Genomic DNA, 18,681 nt, shown 5'->3' with positions numbered 1-18,681 from the left:
CCTCCATAAAACCCAGAAAAGATGGGGTTCAGCCAGCCACCAGGCTGGGGAGCCAGAACGCTTTCCACACGCCGCTGTGTCGGTCTCAAACTCCACAAAGACAGAATCTCTTTTGTTGGGTGTCTTCTTGTCTGACTGTTGATTTGTATCCTCAAATCTCCTTTGTAACAAACTGGTAACATAGTAAACGGTTTCCTGAGTTCTCTGAGTCACTCTAGCAAATTAGTAGAACTCAAAAAAGGGGGTCGTGGGAACTTCCAATCCGTAGCAGTTCAGTCAGAAGCTGCCAGCAGCCTGGGCGTGCGGTTTGAAGCGGGGTGAGGTCAGTCCGTGGGACTGAGCCATACCTAGCCACTGGGGTCTGAGGCTGTCTCCAGGCAGGTCGTGTCAGGATTGAGTGGAATTGTAGCGTTGGAGAAGACGGCTGAGTGGTGTGAGGAAGCGTGCATGTGTTGCAGGTAGAAGTCTTGTGGACATCTTTATGATAGAGCTGTGACTGTCAGCCAGAATCAGACCCTCCCAAAAAACCCCGATCTCCTAATGCTGCAGACTAGAAAGAGCAGTTGCCAGGGCAGAGCCCTGAGCCAGGGATGCAGGGGAGCCCAGAACTCAGGTGACCCCTGCCTCCCTGCACATCTACCCTGGGAATCTCGGGTGACATGAAAAGACGGCCCTGTGAGAATTCCTGAGAAAATATCTGTGATTGTAAAGTGAAAACTGCCATAAAGGGGGCAGTCATTGTTCTTACAGCCTTCATGTCCTGTGTGACAGGGGAGATCCCAGAAGGAAAAGTGGTTTGTGGAAGACACTCCCCCCCACCCCACGCTTCCCACCCAACGTTCTGCCTCTCCAGCATCCAGCTCCCGGGAGGACACCATCACGGCACAGCCCTCAGCAGAGGGAACTTGGGGGAGGCAAGCCCCGGGACCCTCAAGGGAATCCCTGTGCCTTCCACAGGAGCCCGCACCCCCACCGCCCTGCTCTTTGAAACTCTCTTACCAGCCCACACCCCCGCCATTGTGGAGAGCGACCCAGGTGGCTCCTCGGAAGGCGTCGCCCACGAAGTTCTGCACGGCCATGTCTGTGGAAACAGAGACCACCGCCCATTAGTCCCTGAATAAGGTGGGCTGGGGCCAGGCCAGGCCCCCACCAGCGCACAAGTGGGCACCAGTTCCTTCAGGCCTGAAGGACAGATGACTGTAGAAACAGCAATAATTTATGTTTTCACAGCTGAGCAAAAGCAGGAAAAATTGATAATCCACTTGCTCACTATTATCCTTCCCTATGGGTATGGTCTCTAGCACTGAATGCCAGAAAAAGGGCCCAGAAGCAGAAATAAAACAGAATCGGAAGGAAGGCAATAGTGGTTTTATTTACTTTTATTTTAGTGAGAGGAGGGAGGCAGTCAGACAGACTCCCGCGTGCACCCTGACCAGGATCCACCCGGCAAGCCCACTAGGGGGTGATGCTCTGCCCATCTGGGACCCTTGCTCTGCTGCAACCAAAACCATTTTTTTGCACCTGAGGTGGAGCGTATGGAGCCATCCTCAGCACCTGAGGCCAACTTGCTCAAGCCAATCGAGCCATAGCTGCAGGAGAGAGAGAGAGAGAGAGAGAGAGAGAGAGAGAGAGAGAGAGAGAAAGGAGAGGGGTAGAGAAACAGAGGTCGCCTCTTCTATGTGGTCTGACTGGGAATCAAACCCAGGACATCCACATGCTGGGTCGACGCTCTACCACTGAGCCCACCAGCCAGGGCCGTAGTAGTGATTTTAGCTTAGATATGTAGAAAGCCAAAAAGCATCACCCCCACCCTTAAAACAAACAAACAAACAAAGAATTGGGGTGGGGGTACAAACCACAAATTAATGACTTTTCTTGACCCCATCAGATAACTGAGGTTCCAGGGCAACTAGGTAATTTGAGATCTGCAGAGAGACAGACATTTGCACAAGGAAACAACCCAACCTCGCTGCCTTGCAAAGTGTCTCACCAAGTGCTCAAGAACAAGCACGAGCCCTGGGGCCGTGAGGCCATGGCACCCGGATACAGGGGTGTGCACCCTCTGGCAGGCTCTTCCTTCAGAAGCTCTACTGGCCGCTCAAAGAGAAGACCAAGAAAAACACTGAAAATGCGTTTTCTTGGTGCTGCGCTGTGGAGGCTGGGAAGCACCCTGAGCCACGAAATCCAAGAAATGCAGCTGTAGAAGCTGGAAAACACCAGGCAACAGCTTCTCCCCTAGAGTCTCCCCAGATGCCATGGCCGAGCCAACACCTTGACTTTGGCCTACTAACACTGACTTCAGAACACTGAGGTCGCCGGTTCGAAACCCTGGGCTTGCCTGGTCAAGGCACATATGGGAGTTGATGCTTCCTGCTCCCCCCCCCCTCTCTCTCTCTCTCCCCTCTCTCTAAAAATCAATAAATAAAATATTTAAAAAAAAACTGACTTCAGAACTGTGGGAGAACACATTCATGTTGTTTTAAAGCACTAAGTTTGTGGTAATTTATTTCAGTGGTCAAAGGATACAAATATTAACTATGTTAATTAATAACAGAGAATTTCAGAGCCAGGAATATTAATTTTTTAAGAAAGAGAGAGAGAGACATTACATAATGATAAAGAGGTCAATTCTCCAAAAGGATATAATGAACTGGAATGAATGTGCACCTAACAACATATGAATGTGCTTTACAACATCTGAGGCAAAAGGGGTAGCAGCTGAAAGGAGGAACTGACAAATCCACTAACCGAGTCAGAAACTTCAGCACTTCTCCCTCAATAATTCATAGAATAGGCAGAAAATTAGAAGAAAGGCGACCTGAACAGCATTATCAAACAACCTAACCTAACTGACATTTTAAGAAGAATTCACCAAGTAACAGATGAAGATATGTTTTCAGGTTCTCCAAGAGAGACCACATTCTGGGCCATGAAATCCACAACAAATTAAAATAAAAAACAAAACCCAGAAATAACACACAGTAAGTTCTCAGACAACAATGAAATTAAATAAGAAGTTAGTAACAGAAAGGATATCTGAAAAATCCCCCCATACTTGTAAATAACATACTTCTAAATAACCCATGGACCAGAGGAAAAGTCTCAAAGAAAGTTTTTTAATATTTTGAAATGGGTGAAAATGAAAATGCATCATTTAAAAAATTGTAGGATACAGCTAAAGCATGTTTAGAGATAAATTTATAGCGTTAAGTACTTATATTAGAAAAGAAAAAGGTCTCAAATCAGTAACCTCAGCTCCTACCTTGAAGAAAGAAGAGCAAATTAAACCCAAAGCAAGTAGAAGAAAAGATATACTGAAGATTGGAGCAAAAATCAATGAAACTGGAAGCAGAAAATCAATTGAAAGAAAATCAAATAAACGAAAAGCTTTTTCTTTGAGAAGATCTATAAAATTAATAAGTGTCTAGCCAAACTGACCAATAAAAAAGAAAGAAGACACAACTAGTCATTATTAAGAATGACATCACAGGAGAGGACATCACAACTGACCCTATAGACCAGGGGTGTCAACCTTTTTATACCTACCGCCCACTTTTGTATCTGTTAGTAGTAAAATTTTCTAACCACCCACCGGTTCCACAGTAATGGTAATTTATAAAGTAGGGAAGTAATTTTACTTTATAAAATTTATAAAGCAGAGTTACAGCAAGTTAAAGCATATAATAATAATTACTTACCAAGTACTTTATGTCAGATTTTCGCTGTTTGGCAGAATAAATCTTTATAAAACAACTTACTATAGTTAAATCTATCTTTTTGTTTATATATATACTTTGGTTGCTCCGCTACCGCCCACCATGAAAGCTGGAACGCCCACTAATGGGTGGTAGGGACCGGGTTGACTACCACTGATATAGACATTAAAAAGCTAATAAAGGAATACAACTGTAGTCCTATAAATTTGATAACTTCAATAAAGTAGACTTATTCTTTGGAAAAAAAAATTTCCTGAATGTCCCCCTCCCTCCCTTGGGATACTGTCCATAACAGAAGGAGCCCTCAGGTGCCAGAAATAAGAAAGCTACCCCAGGAATAGAACTCATCAACCATTATGATGATATTGATAATTATAACAGTTGTAGTAGCACTATCAGTGATGACGGTAGCAACAGCTAATTTTTACTGAACACTGGTTATGGGACCCTGATGTAATGCTGGATGTGTATTCATTCAATTCATTCTTCATAACAACAAGCCTTTCAAGTAGGTACTATTGTTATTTTCATTTTACAGCTGAGGACATTGAGGTTCAGAGACTTTAAGTGATGAGGGCAGAAGCACACCCAAGTCTAGGACACCCAACTGTCCCAGTTTGCCTAGTACTGGCCCAATTTAAAACCCAGGGCTCCTATGCCCGGAATATACTCTGTGCTGGGCTGGTCACCCTGTCTATGCCAATCCTCTCAAAGGCCAGCACATTTTTTGTAACGTGACTAATTAACTGGATCAATTGATTTTTAAATAAAACCCAAAGCCAACATTAAAAAAATTTTCTCTTTAATTGTTTGTCTTCCTCACCTGCACAGAAGGCAGAGCCATCATAAATGTTGGAGGTCTCCCTAAAGGGACTGTCTGTGCCACTCACATCATGGTGGTCTCGGCTCAGGACCACTGGCGCCTGCAGGTGCAAAGATGTGAGATGTCAGCCAACAGTGTCCACCGCACCTGCCTGGCGGAGGGCAGAGTTGGATCAGGCCGTATTAGAAGCCCTTCAGATACCGCCCCCTGGAAAACAGACCTTTAGCAAGAGAAAGCACAGATGATTTTGACATCTTGCAGCTACTGAGGGAGAAACAGCTGTGTTTACCAACTGTGAGCCCTTTGGGCAATTAGTGTAAGAGCATGTGACAGTACTATTGTAAGGATAGAAGTGCTCCCCTCAGGGAGCCACGAGAAGAGATCGTGCCCTCCGCTGAGAGGTGAGATTGGTTTCCTAATCCCTTCCCCTCCTCTGGGAAAAAACAGGTTTTCCTTTCTTTTTGTTTTTTTTTTTTTTTCCATTCTCTTCCTTCTTTTGGCTTGTCTGTCATTTCGAGCCTCCAGTAAATTGGTGTGGCTCACCGTTTCCCGGCTCCACAGTTCCTTGACTGTTTGCCAGAATTCAATGAGAATCTGCATGGCTGTGACCACCAGCCTTACAGCTACTAATAGATTTTGCTTATTTGGACACTTTCTATACACCCAGGGGCCCCCAAATTGCTATGTATGTGTTACTTCACTGAGTCTTGTCAACAACCCCGTTCACGTAGGCATGACTGTTATCACACCCATTTTATAGAAAGGAAAACTGAGGCTCAGAGAGGCTAAGAAACTTGTCCAATGTCACAGAGCCAGTAGTAAGTAGGCAGGCTGGGATCTAAGCCCACACACAGCAGACTAGAGTCTGGGCCTTCCCCTCAGGCAGCCTGGCCCCTGAGTCTGTGACACCGTTGAGTGTTGCTTTTCCCAGCCCTCCCCTGTGGGCACGGAAGTTCACGGGCTCCCCATGTAGGAGGAGGTAGCCTGCCAAAAGGTAACTCCCTGTGTCCTGAATCAAGAGGATCTCGGCTCCTTTTCTTGACCAGGCCAAGTTTGCTCCCCCCTCTCCACCTCTGCCCTGGCACCACCTGCCCAGGGTATCCTGGCACCTCCTGGGTATCCAGGCCTCAGTTCTGCACCAGGAACTCAGCACGGCCTGTCCTGACCATCCCACCTAAAGTCATTGCTCACTGTACCTCATGACCCCCATTTTGCCACCTCAACTTATTTTCTTCACAGTGTTTGTCACCATATAAAATCTCCCTGAATTTAGGTGTGTGTTGATAGTTTCTCTTCATTAGTAAACAGGTGAGGCAGGGACCCTGCTTTTTGCCACATCACCCCTCAGTGCTTAGAACAAGCCTGGCACGGAGAAAGCATTCAATCAATGGATGGATGGATGGAAGGAAGGAAGGAAGGGAGGGAGGGAGGGAGGGAGGGAGGAAGGAAGGAAGGAAGGAAGGAGGGAAGGGAGGGAGGGAGGAAGGAAGGAAGGAAGGAAGGAAGGAAGGAAGGGAGGGAGGGAGGGAGGGAGGGAGGGAGGAAGGAAGGAAGGAAGGAAGGAAGGAAGGAAGGAAGGAAGGAAGGAAGGAAGGAAGGAGGGAGGGATGAGGGAAGGGAGGGATGGGGGAGGGAGGGGGAGGGAGGAGGGAGGATTAAAACACCTAGATCTCAGCGCCGACCTCTGACCCCAGCCTGGATGGGAGTGTGCTCAGAGGGAGGTTGGGCAGAGCCACACCAGCCTTCCTCCTAGTAGTACCGTGGGCTTTCAGGACACGCTGAGCAGTGGTGCTCTGGCAGCACTCACTGAGAGAGGCCCAGTGCCACCCAGAACCCTCCACAGGGACAGCCTTCACTTTCATCAATTCTGATGTCCTTTTCATGTCCAGTCATTAATATTCCTGGTGTTTCTAAACCCAGGGCTGTCACCAGAACTCCGCATGTGAGCCTACAAAACGGAGGGGCAAGAGGCCCCATCAAATGAGTGTGTTCAGGGCTCCGTGTCCTCCAAGATGGGCTGGGCTGACTCAGAGAAAAATAGGAAGTTTGTCACAGTTTGAAAAAGATCATTCAGCAAAGAGATATGAAATACTTGTGGGGAGGCCAACTCAATCCTCACACCCATGCTTTGAGGTTAATATGATTCTCCTTTAATAGGAGGGAAACTGAGGCTCAAAGAGGGCACTTAACTTGCCCAAAGTCACACGGGGACCAGCGTCAGAGCCTGGGTTTGTGGACAGACCTCATCACTCCCTGCCTCCAGCTATCAGACCCTCAGCTGACACATTCATAGAGCATGGGACCCTGGGGCAGAGTGGGCACTGACAGAAAGAAGCCACAGGGAGGCCCCCACCAGCAGCACAGGAAATGTCACCTTGATCTTCCCACGAGCGATGGCTTGGTTAAAGGCCACAGCAATGGCCACACGGCCCTTCTGGTCTGAGTACAGGATCCTCGCCTGGGAGCCCACCACCTGGGGGGAGAAAGGGAAAAGGAGGCACCTCAGTGACTCGGTGATACTCGGGAGAGACATGGGTGACGTGTCCCACCAGCAGCCAGATGGTAGCCTCCAAGGAGGTCCTGGAGGGGCCTCAAGGTACATAGTAGCCCTAAAGTCTGCGGGCCCGAGGTGAGCCCCCACATCTAGCCTATCAACCCCTCCCGTGGCCATCCACCTGCCTCTGGGACCCTAACTTACTCATTTCCAGGGCTATTACCTATTATGAGCATTACCCTGCTCAAGTCCTTCCAGTACTAATAACAACACCACAGTTTCTGATCGTGCCTGGCACAGCTCCAAGAACTTTACCCAGGCACTCACTGGTGAGTTTTATGAGGAAGATGCTATTATCCTCACTGTAGGTTCAATTTTACAGATGAGGACACTGAGGTCCAGAGAGGCTGAGCAGCCTGCCCATGGTCACCCCGCTGGTAGGTGGCACGGCTGAGTAGCTACACACTCAAACGTCACAATGCAGAACCTCTGGGGAGAGAGGAATGGGAACCTGTTCTTTAATGAACACAGTCGTAGTTTGGGATGTTAGACTAAGTTCTGAAGATGATGGTGGTGATGGTTGCCCAGTAATGGGCATGTACATAAAGCTGCTGAATTGTACCTTAAAAATGGTTGAAATGGTAAATTGCATGTTAATGCATACTTTATAAGAATTGAAAACGAGCCTGGCCAGTACTGGCACAGTGGATAATGCATTGGAACACTGAGGTCGCCTGTTCGAAACCCTGGGCTTGCCTGGTCAGGGCACATACAGGAAGCAGCTATTATGAGTTGATGCTTCCTAATTTCCCCCTCTTTCTCTTTCTCTTTCTCTCTCTCTTTCTCTCCCTTCTCTATCTAAAAATCAATAAATAAAATCTAAAAAAAAAAAAAAATTGAAAAAAAAAGTCGGAACCTGATGTCAGTAGTGCTGAGGCTGAGAAACCCTGGCTTCTCCAAGGAGGGTACAGGTGTTTCCCTCACTGTTTGGCCAGCCTGTCCGGAAACGGAGCATAGATGGGAGGAGCCTTGCGCCTGGCCAGGGGCCCAGATGCGGAGCTCAGCCTCGGCACTTTCTTAGATGGTTAGCCTAGTGCCTCTTTCTTCCTTGTGGCTTTCCAGTCAACGCCTTACTTGACTCACACCAGTTGCCTTAAATCCTTTTTGGGAAAGTTATATTATAAATAAAACATAAACAGTCCACAGCCTTGGGCATCTCACACTCTGGCTGGTCACAGAGATCTCTGTCTGCACAAAGGCTTTTGTGGCCAAAACATGAGTACAGACCACTGGGCGAGGAAGCAGTGTTCGGATGGATGTCACGGGACCTTAGAAGCACAGGCAAGGGGGCGGTGCTCAAAGCAGGTGAGTTCTCCTCCTGGTTATCTGACCCCAGCTGTGGCCAAAGGCATATGAACCAAATGCCAAGTTTTCCTTTTCTCCTGGGTCCTGGTGAGTTCTCCTCCTGGTTATCTGACCCCAGCTGTGGCCAAAGGCATATGAACCAAATGCCAAGTTTTCCTTTTCTCCTGCGTACAGCAAGGCTGCCTGTGCACTGGCTGGTCCCTCTGCCTTCCCTGACTTCCGTGGCCGCTCCCTCAGCCCCCAACGCCAAGCACTTAGACCTGAACTCACAAGTCAGCTGCTCAGAGACACTGTTCTGATCATTACTGCAGAGCAGTCTCCACTTTCCTGCGTCACATTTGTTTTCACACTCACCTGAGCGCAGTCAGTCACAGAAACGAGGTCAAGGCAGCCCTGGCCCTGTCAGTGCCTCCTGCACCGACAGCCACACCAGGCCCATCCCAAGCATGCCACCACAGCCAGGTGCACGCCCCGGCCCCAGCATCTCCACTGTGCGGACAGCCACACCGGGCCCATCCCAAGCATGCCACCACAGCCAGGTGCACGCCCCGGCCCCAGCATCTCCACTGTACGGACAGCCACACCGGGCCCATCCCAAGCATGCCACCACAGCCAGGTGCACGCCCCGGCCCCAGCATCTCCACTGTGCGGACAGCCACACCGGGCCCATCCCAAGCATGCCACCACAGCCAGGTGCACGCCCCGGCCCCAGCATCTCCACTGTACGGACAGCCACACCAGGCCCATCCCAAGCATGCCACCACAGCCAGGTGCACGCCCCGGCCCCAGCATCTCCACTGTACGGATGAGACAGGAGGCTCGGACAGGCTGAGCCACTTGCCCAGTCATACAGCTGAGTGGCCAAGAGGCCCACCTCTCGGGCTGTCTCTCAAGAGAACAACTTGTAGAGTCACTGGGTAAAGAGTGACTTGACTGTCCCTGGTCACTGTCTAGGCCACCTTTTGAAAGGTCCCCAACTTCTCTGTCCAGCAGCCCCCTGGGTGAGGTAGCTACTGACTCTAGTGCAGGGGTCCCCAAACTTTTTACACAGGGGGCCAGTTCACTGTCCCTCAGACCGTTGGAGGGCCGGACTATAAAAAAAACTATGAACAGGCCCTGGCCGGTTGGCTCAGCGGTAGAGCGTCGGCCTGGCGTGTGGGGGACCCGGGTTCGATTCCCGGCCAGGGCACACAGGAGAAGTGCCCATTGCTTCTCCACCCCACCCCCTCCTTCCTCTCTGTCTCTCTCTACCCCTCCCGCAGCCAAGGCTCCATTGGAGCAAAGATGGCCCGGGCGCTGGGGATGGCTCCTTGGCCTCTGCCCCAGGCGCTAGAGTGGCTCTGGTCACGGCAGAGCGACGCCCCAGAGGGGCAGAGCATCGCCCCCTGGTGGGCAGAGCGTCGCCCCTGGTGGGCGTGCAGGGTGGATCCCGGTCGGGTGCATGTGGGAGTCTGTCTGACTGTCTCTCCCTGTTTCCAGCTTCAGAAAAATACAAAACAAACAAACAAACAAACAAAAAAAAAACTATGAACAAATCCCTATGCATACTGCACATATCTTATTTTAAAGTAAAAAAAAACAAAAACAGGAACAAATACAATATTTAAAATAAAGAACAAGTAAATTTAAATCAATATATTGACCAGTATTTCAATGGGAACTATGGGCCTGCTTTTGGCTAATGAGATGGTCAATGTGCTCCTCTCACTGACCACCAATGAAAGAGGTGCCCCTTCCGGAAGTGCAGCGGGGGCCGGATAAATGGCCTCAGGGGGCCGCATGTGGCTCGCGGGCCATAGTTTGGGGACCCCTGCTCTAGTGGGTCTGCCACCTAAGCAGTCTTACAGGGAGTGCTGGCACCCTCTCAGATCTCACATCTACTGGCCAAGGGGGCAGTGCTGTGGCCTACCCCTGCCCCCCACCAGGCCAAGTCCTCACCAGCTGGTGCTTGGCAGCCTCTCGGATCCAGCGAATATTGTCCACATACTGCTGCTTCACAGCTAGATTCACTGCAGGAAGAGAGAAGGGGAGGAGTGTCACAGACACCAGGGGCCCCTGACCCAAGGTGCGGCACAGACCCTCCCTCTCACAGGATGCTCGACAGGCACCTGTTCTTCACCCATGACTGGAGCCCAGACTCGGGGCAGGGAGTCTCCCTCCTCAGCGTGGTTGGCCATCTGATTCTGAGAACCAGCAATGCCAATAGTCATGTGAAGTAATGCAAAGCAGTGTAGAGCCCACTGTCTGATACATTCCTTCCCTCGACAAACATCTATTGACTGCCATTCCAGGCGCAGAAACAGAGACGCCACCGAGTGTGAAGAAAATAAGAGTGCGGTGAGGTAGTCACTAGCCTGCTGGGTCAGGAATCAGGAGGGCCAAAGTCCTGTCTGAGGAGGTGATGGTCAAACTATGTCCTAAATACTAAGGAGGAACTAGTTACATGAAGATCTGAGAAAACAGCACTTTAGGCAGAGGGAACAGCAAGTGCAAAGGCCCTGAGGTGAGAAGAAGCTTGCCTATACAAGTAAGACAGGCCAGTTGGCTAAAGCTTGGAGGGCGTGCAGAGATGGATGACAGCCCTGGAGCTCACACGCAGCTCCCACCAGCTCTTGAGACCAGACTGTTAAATCTTCAGGAATTGTGTGAGTCGGTGGTTAATACAGGCATTGTTGAATTCCAATTAAATGAACTTACACTTTTAAAAAGTGTATTAAAAATTAAAATAATGCTCATAACTCATCATCTTTGGTGTGTGTGTGTGTGTGTGAGAGAGAGAGAGAGAGAGAGAGAGAGAAAGTGAGAGAGAGAGAGAGGGGGGGGGAGGGAGGAAGGGAGAGAGGTGAGAAGCATCAATTCTTCATTGAGGCAGCTTAGTTGTTCATTGATTGCTTTCACATATGAGCCTTGACCAGGGGCTCCAGCTGAGCCAGTGACCATTTGCTCAAGCCAGCAACCATGGAGTCATGTCTATGATCCCTCACTCAAGCCTGAGACTCCTCCCTCAAGCTGGTGAGCTTGTGCTCAAGTCGGCAACCTCAGGGTTTCAAACCTGGGTCCTCAGTGTCCCAGGTCAATGTTCTATCCACTGCACCACTGCCTGGTCAGGCATCACTTCTTAATTTACTACCTTAGGAGGATCTATGCTCTCGAGGTTTTCTGCCTAGTGGAAACACTGCACTGTTCTAGGTGGAGCCCCATTTGAAACAAGCCTCTCAGAGTATTTAGAGATTGGCCATGAACAGATGCAACAGCTCAGGGCTTCTCAGGGGCTGGTTATAGAACACGCATCAGCTACCTACTGAGCGCTATACAGTTATTCTAACACCAGGAGGCCTCAGGAGGCCTCTGACCAGGTTCCTGAGTGAAGGCCCTGCTTCCCCTTTCCTCTCCAGAAGGCCTCTCTCCTTGCCTGGCTCCTCCCATAGCGGTGACTCTCCTCGCCCTCAGCCTGGTTCTCCAGCCCTGGGTCCCTGTTACCCAGGTTCCCTGCACCCTCCGGAGCCAGCTGTGGATAGCAGGGTGAAAATGCCCCTGGGCGTTTAAAGCAAGAAGCTAAGGCTGAGCAACCCACGCAGGAAACCACCTGGAGGGAAGGCTACCCTGGACCTGTGCAAAAGCTGCAGAGAGGAGAGGGTAGGCTCTGACAACTGAGGAAGTCTCATACAATAGCTGCCTCTCTTCTTCAAGTGATAAGCGACATGCCGAGTCCACTACACAAGAAGGGACTGTGGTTAAACAACCTCCCCACCCACCTGAGAAGGCAGAACCAAGGTTCTTTATTAGAAAAGCCACAGACAGATCGGAGAGGCTCTGATGTGACATTGGTTGAGTAGGCCTGGTCCATGTGGAGGACCGAGGCTCAGAGGGCACAGCAGGCAGCCATGGAGAGAGAGCCAGAAGCACTGCTAACAGGCACACTTGGGAATGGTGCATGCCTCTTCTCCGGGGCCAGGCAGGGTAGGGGGGTGAGGCGGGGCAGCGAGGACTGCCTTGCACTGCCAGGCAGGCAGGCTCTCTGTGGGAGATTCTGGGGGCCGCCCACCCTGGAGCATGGTCTAGCCTGACAGCCTTACCTCCGCCAGCAATGGCTTCTTCCAGCACAGATGTGGCCAGCTGATCTGTGACGGCCAGGTCCTGGGGTTCCCCTGATGTGCATACCCAGCGGAAAGGCCCGAAGCCCTGGGAGAAGATATCCCTGCAAGGACAAGATGCCTAGTCATCTTCCCAAGCGGGCTGTATCTCTCTGGCTGGGCCAGGATCACTATGGCCCAAGGAGAGGAGGCTGGCATATGTTCTAGAACCAAGAAGGGGGGAAGGCTGTGTGCAAGTTGGGGTTTGTTGGGGGCCACTGTGTGTGGACACATGTAGTAAAAGAGGGGGGCTTCAATGTCCAGAATTGTTGCTGGCATCCCCTAAGTCACTAAGTGAACAGGAAGTTTCAGAGGCCCTGCCTCCTCCGGTTCCTCTCTATCCTCCGGCCCCTCTCTCACTGGGTCCCCCTCTCCCTGTCCACCCCCCTCCCCTTAGCCCCTCCCCTTAGCCCCTCCCCTTAGCCCCTCCCCTTAGCCCCTCCCCTTAGCCCCTCCCCTAGCCCCTCCCCTAGCCCCTCCTTCCTCCTCCAGTTGAGTCCCTTCTCAATCCTCCCTCAGTGCCCCTCCCTCGCTCTCCACCCCCTCCCGGGGCCCTTCTTCCCTTCCCTCACCCTCCCATGTCTCCCTCTTCCGCTGCCCCCCTCGCCCCTCGGTCCCCTTCTGTCCCCTCAGGGCTGTCCCTCCCTCTAGGTCTCTGATTCTCCTCTCAGAGTTGAAACAACTCTAGCTGCAGGAGTAGAGAGCTGGGACACAGACAAGCAGAAATTATGAAAACTGCTGTTATAAACAAATGAACAGTCAGCAAAAACTAAAAACAGTTGAGAGAAATAGTAAATATGGGGAGGAGGTCGAATTTGCCTTAGGCAAACTGACCTTCCTACGTAAACTCCATGCACAGGGAGGCCACAGCCTGAGCCCTCCAACACTGCCCGGGGCCCTCCTGGGCTACCCCCCTGCATCCCTCCCCAGGGAGGCCCCAGAGGGCCCCTGGACTGTGGCCTTTGCACAGCGCTCTGGCCCAGCCCCTCTGGCTCTGCCCCGCCCACGTCCACCCGAGGAGATGTTTGCCTTCTCACCTTCCTCCCTCTCTAGGCCCACCCTGCCACATTGCGGGTTGGGAGCCTTCCTTAAGCATCCTGAGGCCTTCCCTGCCCTGTCCCCTAAGCCTTAAGGGACACGCCTCCAAGCCTCCACCCTCAGCCAGCCTCCCTCTTGGTCCCACTCCTCCCCACTTGTCCTGGGCCACTGGTCTCCCCAGACCTCCCCTACAACACCAGGTGGGCACGAGGGCTTCAGGGGCCGGTAGGTCTTGGCCTCCATGGATCAAGCCATCAGCCGCTCTCTCAGGCGCAGGGCCCTGGCCATGGGGTGGACAGCATGTAGGCTCATGGGTATTGAATGTTGGGGGATTCATCAGGAAGTGACCTTGGCTCCAGGCCCGTTCAGCCTACTTGTCTTTTCTTTGGGGCTTTGTACAAAGTCTCCCGTGGTCTCGGTTTCTCTTCACCTGCATTCTGTGGTGAAATCCCACGACCTGGTGTGGCGGCCACTCTGGGGCCTCAGCCCTGGACAGAGGAGGGGCTTTTCTGACCTGAATGTCCAGGACCAGACACTGTGCGGGGCCTCGTCACTTACCCCATGATGTGCTGGACGTACGAGGGGTAGCGGAACTCAGTCCTCTCCGCCCCTTTCTTCTCCACGTCAGCTCCTGCGGACAGAGCACCACACAGAGTCACCCGGAGGGGCGAGGCTGGCAGGCCACACCCCAAGGTCAGGACAGACACCACCGTCCCGATGGAAACTGAGACAGAACCGAGGAAGGATTGCAGAGGTGCTCTCTCCTGAGAGCAAAGCATTGTGAGTCTCCTTTCAGGGAAAAGAAGAGACAGCGAGTGCAGCCCTGGCGGGCGGAGTAGGCAAGGCAGTGTGTGCACATGCCCGTGCGTGCTGCACGCATCTGTGTCCAGACGGGCACCCCAGAGCCCGGGCTCTAGGGAGGGACGGGAGGGAGGCTGGTGCCAGAGAGCGGCTGGGAGGGAGACTTTCCAGTGAGTATCTTTTGTACCTTAATCTAAACTATAATCCATGAATGAATCACTTGTTTTACAGAAAGAACTTTCCTTCATAAAAAAGTAAAGCTGCAATTTTTTGCAATGGAGCTCATACCCGAGCATTGCATCACCTCTCTTTATGGCATTTTTTCTTTCTTTCTTTCTTTCTTTCTTTCTTTCTTTCTTTCTTCTTTCTTTTTTTACAGAGACAGAACGTCAGAGAGAGGGATAGATAGGGACAGACAGACAGGAACGGAGAGAGATGAGAAGCATCAATCATCAGTTTTTTGTTGCGACACCTTAGTTGTTCATTGATTGCTTTCTCATATGTGCCTTGTCCGTGGGGCTACAGCAGACCGAGTAACCCCTTGCTCGAGCCAGTGACCTTGGGTCCAAGCTGGTGAGCTTTTGTTCAAACCAGATGAGCCCGCACTCAAGCTGGTGACCTCAGGGTCTCGAACCTGGATTCTCCACATCCCAGTCCAGCGCTCTATCCACTGCGCCACCGCCTGGTCAAGGTGGCACTTCACTTTATATTTCTAAGGCAAATGGAGAAACTGAGGACAGAGAGGTCAAGCAGGCAGAGCCAGCTTCCAGAAAACCAGGTAAGGGCACAACAAAGCCTGCATACCATGGCTCTGCCTCCCCTGGGCACCCACCAGGCCACACCTGCCTGGAGGGAAGGGAGTGTGCCCACTGCCAGCCCGGGAGGAGGGGGCCCCCAAACAAGCCTCCCTTCTCTCACCTGCTCTCTGGGCCTCCAAGAGGAAGGCGTTGCCATAGTCCCAAAAGAAGAAGTTCTCCTTGGCCAGTCTGTTGATGGCTGAGATTTGCCTCCTCAGGCTGCAACAGGCCAGTAGTCAGCTGTCAGTTCTGCCCACCAATGAGACTCTGAAAATCTCTCTGCCCCATCCCTGTCACCTGCCAGCCTCACCCCATGGACCCCAGCCGGCTCTGCTGACTTCCACTCACTCTGACAGAGGGGCAGACAGAGGCTCAGAGAGGGTCAGGGTCGTACCTAAGGCCACTCAGCTGGCCACTGGAGAACCAGGCAGAGGCCGCAGCTGCTCCGTCCAAAAGCTCCTTCCAGTGCGCATTCCCCTCTGCCACCCCCGCCCCGCACCCCGCACAGCCTTGGGAGCTGCATCACCTTTCCTGGACCAAGCCCCTGAACGTGGCCGGATCCGACGCCATGAGGCTCTGAGCCTCCGCAAAGCCGAGCTGCACAGGGTAGTAGCCACCGTTGAACGGGTTGTGGCAGGATGTCTGGTCTGATCCCAGGTCCGCCAAGAGCTCCCCTGTCACGTCCAATTCGTGGACCAAGCGCTCCCTGGAGAAGATGTTGGCTCGTCAGTGCGGGATGGCACCTGCCCAGGGCAGGGGCCGGCAGCAACCGCCACCCGAGTTTAGCACCCAGCCAGGAGGGGATTGTAGCATGGTTTCCAGACCACACATCCAGTAGCCAGAGGCCGAGACTGATCCTACATCCACCCCCGCACACCCTTCTCCCGCAGAGAACACCTGTGGGAAGGCTGCTATGAGTTCGGACCAGGATCCAGGTGGGGAAAGCAGAAAGCAGAGCCTCAAGCCAATACTCGAAGCTTTGTGTTCCAGGAGCACCTTGGCAGCTATTGGGACCTTGGCTGGAGAGAGAGGGTCACATGGGTCCCCAAGCCTACCGATTCTCACCCCTGCACTTACCAGAGATCTACCACATTGCCGTGGTAACCAAGGCTGAGCACTTCTTTTTTTTTCCTTGCTTCCCTAAAGGGCACAAGAACAGAACAGAGAGCCCCATCACAACTGCCCACAGCTGTGCACTCGACCTACACACAGGGTCCACCCAGACGGCTAGACCGCGGAAGACCCGAGAGGCTACCGAGAGTATCGTGCGCAAGTTCAGTGCCTGAGGCTCGTTCTTTGAGAACTCGGGCCACAAGGGAAACGGCAGACTTGAGTGTTCCGGACAGGAGAACTGAGATGACAACGGTGACAACCCTTTCTGAGACAATACTTAGAATTAGGCCTCTAATAACTCTAATAAGGACCTTCCTAGGACTCACTCAAGTTGATCCTTGAATCATAAAAGTCACTAAAGTCAATTCTAAACATTACTTGGAAAAATAAAAGTACAAGAAAATAAAAGTATATTTTGGGGAACAAAGATTAGAATCCATGAAAGCTCTCGCAGATCTGAGAGGCATCAGAAAGCAACAGTGGGTGAGGCGGTGAGGGAGTGTGGCACCCCCTCAAAGACACAGACGGACTGAAGCAGGCGTCCCCAAACTACGGCCCGCGGGCCGCATGCGGCCCCCTGAGGCCATTTATCCTGCCCCCGCTGCACTTCTGGAAGGGGCACCTCTTTCATTGGTGGTCAGTGAGAGGGGCACTGTATGTGGCAGCCCTCCAACGGTCTGAGGGACAGTGAGCTGGCCCCCTGTGTAAAAAGTTTGGGGACCCCTGGCCCTGGCTGGTTGGCTCAGTGATAGAGCGTCGGCCTGGCATGTGGGGGACCCGGGTTTGATTCCCGGCCAGGGCACATAGGAGAAGCGCCCATTTGCTTCTCCACCCCTCCCCCCTTCCTTCCTCTCTGTCTCTCTCTTCCCCTCCCACAGCCGAGGCTCCATTGGAGCAGGGATGGCCCGGGCGCTGGGGATGGCTCCTTGGCCTCTGCCCCAGGCGCTAGAGTGGCTCTGGTCACGGCAGAGCGACGCCCCAGAGGGGCAGAGCGTCGCCCCCTGGTGGGCAGAGCGTCGCCCCCTGGTGGGCGTGCCGGGTGGATCCCGGTCGGGCGCATGCGGGAGTCTGTCTGACTGTCTCTCCCGGTTTCCAGCTTCAGAAAAATACAAAAAAAAAAAAAAGTTTGGGGACCCCTGGACTGAAGGCCTTGCTTGGCAGAGATGCCAGCCGGAGCTGGGTGCCCCTCTCTCCCAGGTGTGCAAGGAGCACAAAGCAGTGAGAGGGCGCACAGTCCAGAGCGGTGAGGGATGACAGAGAGGGAGGGCTGCATCTCTCCGCTGAAGGGCTGGAACCGGAACCACGAGCCCCCGGGAGGACCACGCCCTTCCGACCTGTGTCTTCTGCAGTTTAGGGCGTAGAAATGGGATGAGACAGGTAGCTTAAGGCGGTTTGTTAAACTGATGCGAAATGATTGTGTGTGTGTGTGGCTGTAGAGATTAAGGAAATAAGCTGGTCCAAGTTTTTTGTGAGTGACAAGAGGGAGAAGGCAGATGGAAGAGTTATATTTAGAGATGACAAGACTATCAGCATGGTTGGAAGTGTGGGTGTGAGTGTGTGTGTGCATTCAGATGTGTATATGGGCATGTGTGCAGAATGTACAAGTGTGTGTGTTCAGGGTGCTAACCAGCATCGACAGGAGTAAGAGCCAAATCAGGCAAGAGCCTTTAGCGACACAGTAGGGTTTGGAATTTCTCCTATGATTTTTTTTTTAATTTATTCATTTTAGAGAGGAGAGAGAAAGGGAGGGAGGAGCAGGAAGCATCAACTCCCATATATGCCTTGGCCAGACAAGTGCAGGGTTTTGAATTGGTGACCTCAGCATTCCAGGTTGACACTTTATCCACTGCGCCACCACAGGTCAGGCTCTCCTATAATTAATGGAGAGTTAACTAAAAGTTTCACACAGGGGTGCAACGTGGTCTAACTAGTATTTTAGAAAGATCTATGTCAAATCATATCCCGTCTTAGAAATAGGAATATTTATCAAATTCCGTGTATACTTGAACATTTTCACATGAGCCCCCTTTGATTAGAACATTGTAGCTGCGGAGAGCCATTGCGCCGGCGCATCCTCCCCACACAGGCTCAGTTCTGTAAAGCAAATCAGTTGACAGCCTGCTTCCAAAAGGACATCTTGGCAGCAGCCTCAGGGAAGTCCTCCCTCGTTCCCACTAAGATACCTCGATGACACCAAGCAGGAGGGAACGGCTGCTCTGGACACTACGCAGGCCATCTTAGTGAAAGTGGGGAGGAAGACCGACTTATACTGACACTGATGGAGCCACACTGAGGGAAACCTCCATCTTTCAAAGGTTCATGTTTCCCCGATGGTTTCAATGAGCACCTACTATGTGCCAGGCTCTGTGAGGAGCACCGAAGTCACAACAGTGAGAAACAC

The 18,681-nt window shown here is 52.0% G+C and overlaps 1 protein-coding gene across 1 annotated transcript in view; it reads right to left on the bottom strand.

The window, feature by feature from the left end:
• UROC1 (urocanate hydratase 1) overlaps positions 1-18,681 on the bottom strand; it is a 55,634-nt gene that overhangs the window by 13,581 nt on the left and 23,372 nt on the right. The window contains exons 11-19 of the mRNA XM_066246416.1: positions 16,245-16,307; positions 15,694-15,873; positions 15,289-15,386; positions 14,128-14,200; positions 12,475-12,596; positions 10,337-10,407; positions 6,914-7,012; positions 4,540-4,639; positions 1,000-1,081 (exon numbers count right to left, since the gene is read on the bottom strand). Of these exons, the coding sequence (XP_066102513.1) occupies positions 1,000-1,081; positions 4,540-4,639; positions 6,914-7,012; positions 10,337-10,407; positions 12,475-12,596; positions 14,128-14,200; positions 15,289-15,386; positions 15,694-15,873; positions 16,245-16,307 (888 nt within the window). The remainder of the gene's footprint in view (positions 1-999; positions 1,082-4,539; positions 4,640-6,913; positions 7,013-10,336; positions 10,408-12,474; positions 12,597-14,127; positions 14,201-15,288; positions 15,387-15,693; positions 15,874-16,244; positions 16,308-18,681) is intronic.

This window comes from Saccopteryx bilineata, chromosome 11 (genome assembly GCF_036850765.1).
Source record: "Saccopteryx bilineata isolate mSacBil1 chromosome 11, mSacBil1_pri_phased_curated, whole genome shotgun sequence".
NCBI classification, from domain to species: Eukaryota; Metazoa; Chordata; class Mammalia; order Chiroptera; family Emballonuridae; genus Saccopteryx; species Saccopteryx bilineata.
The sequence above is the reverse complement of the archived record's forward strand: the minus strand, read 5'-3'. Positions and strand labels throughout refer to the sequence as shown.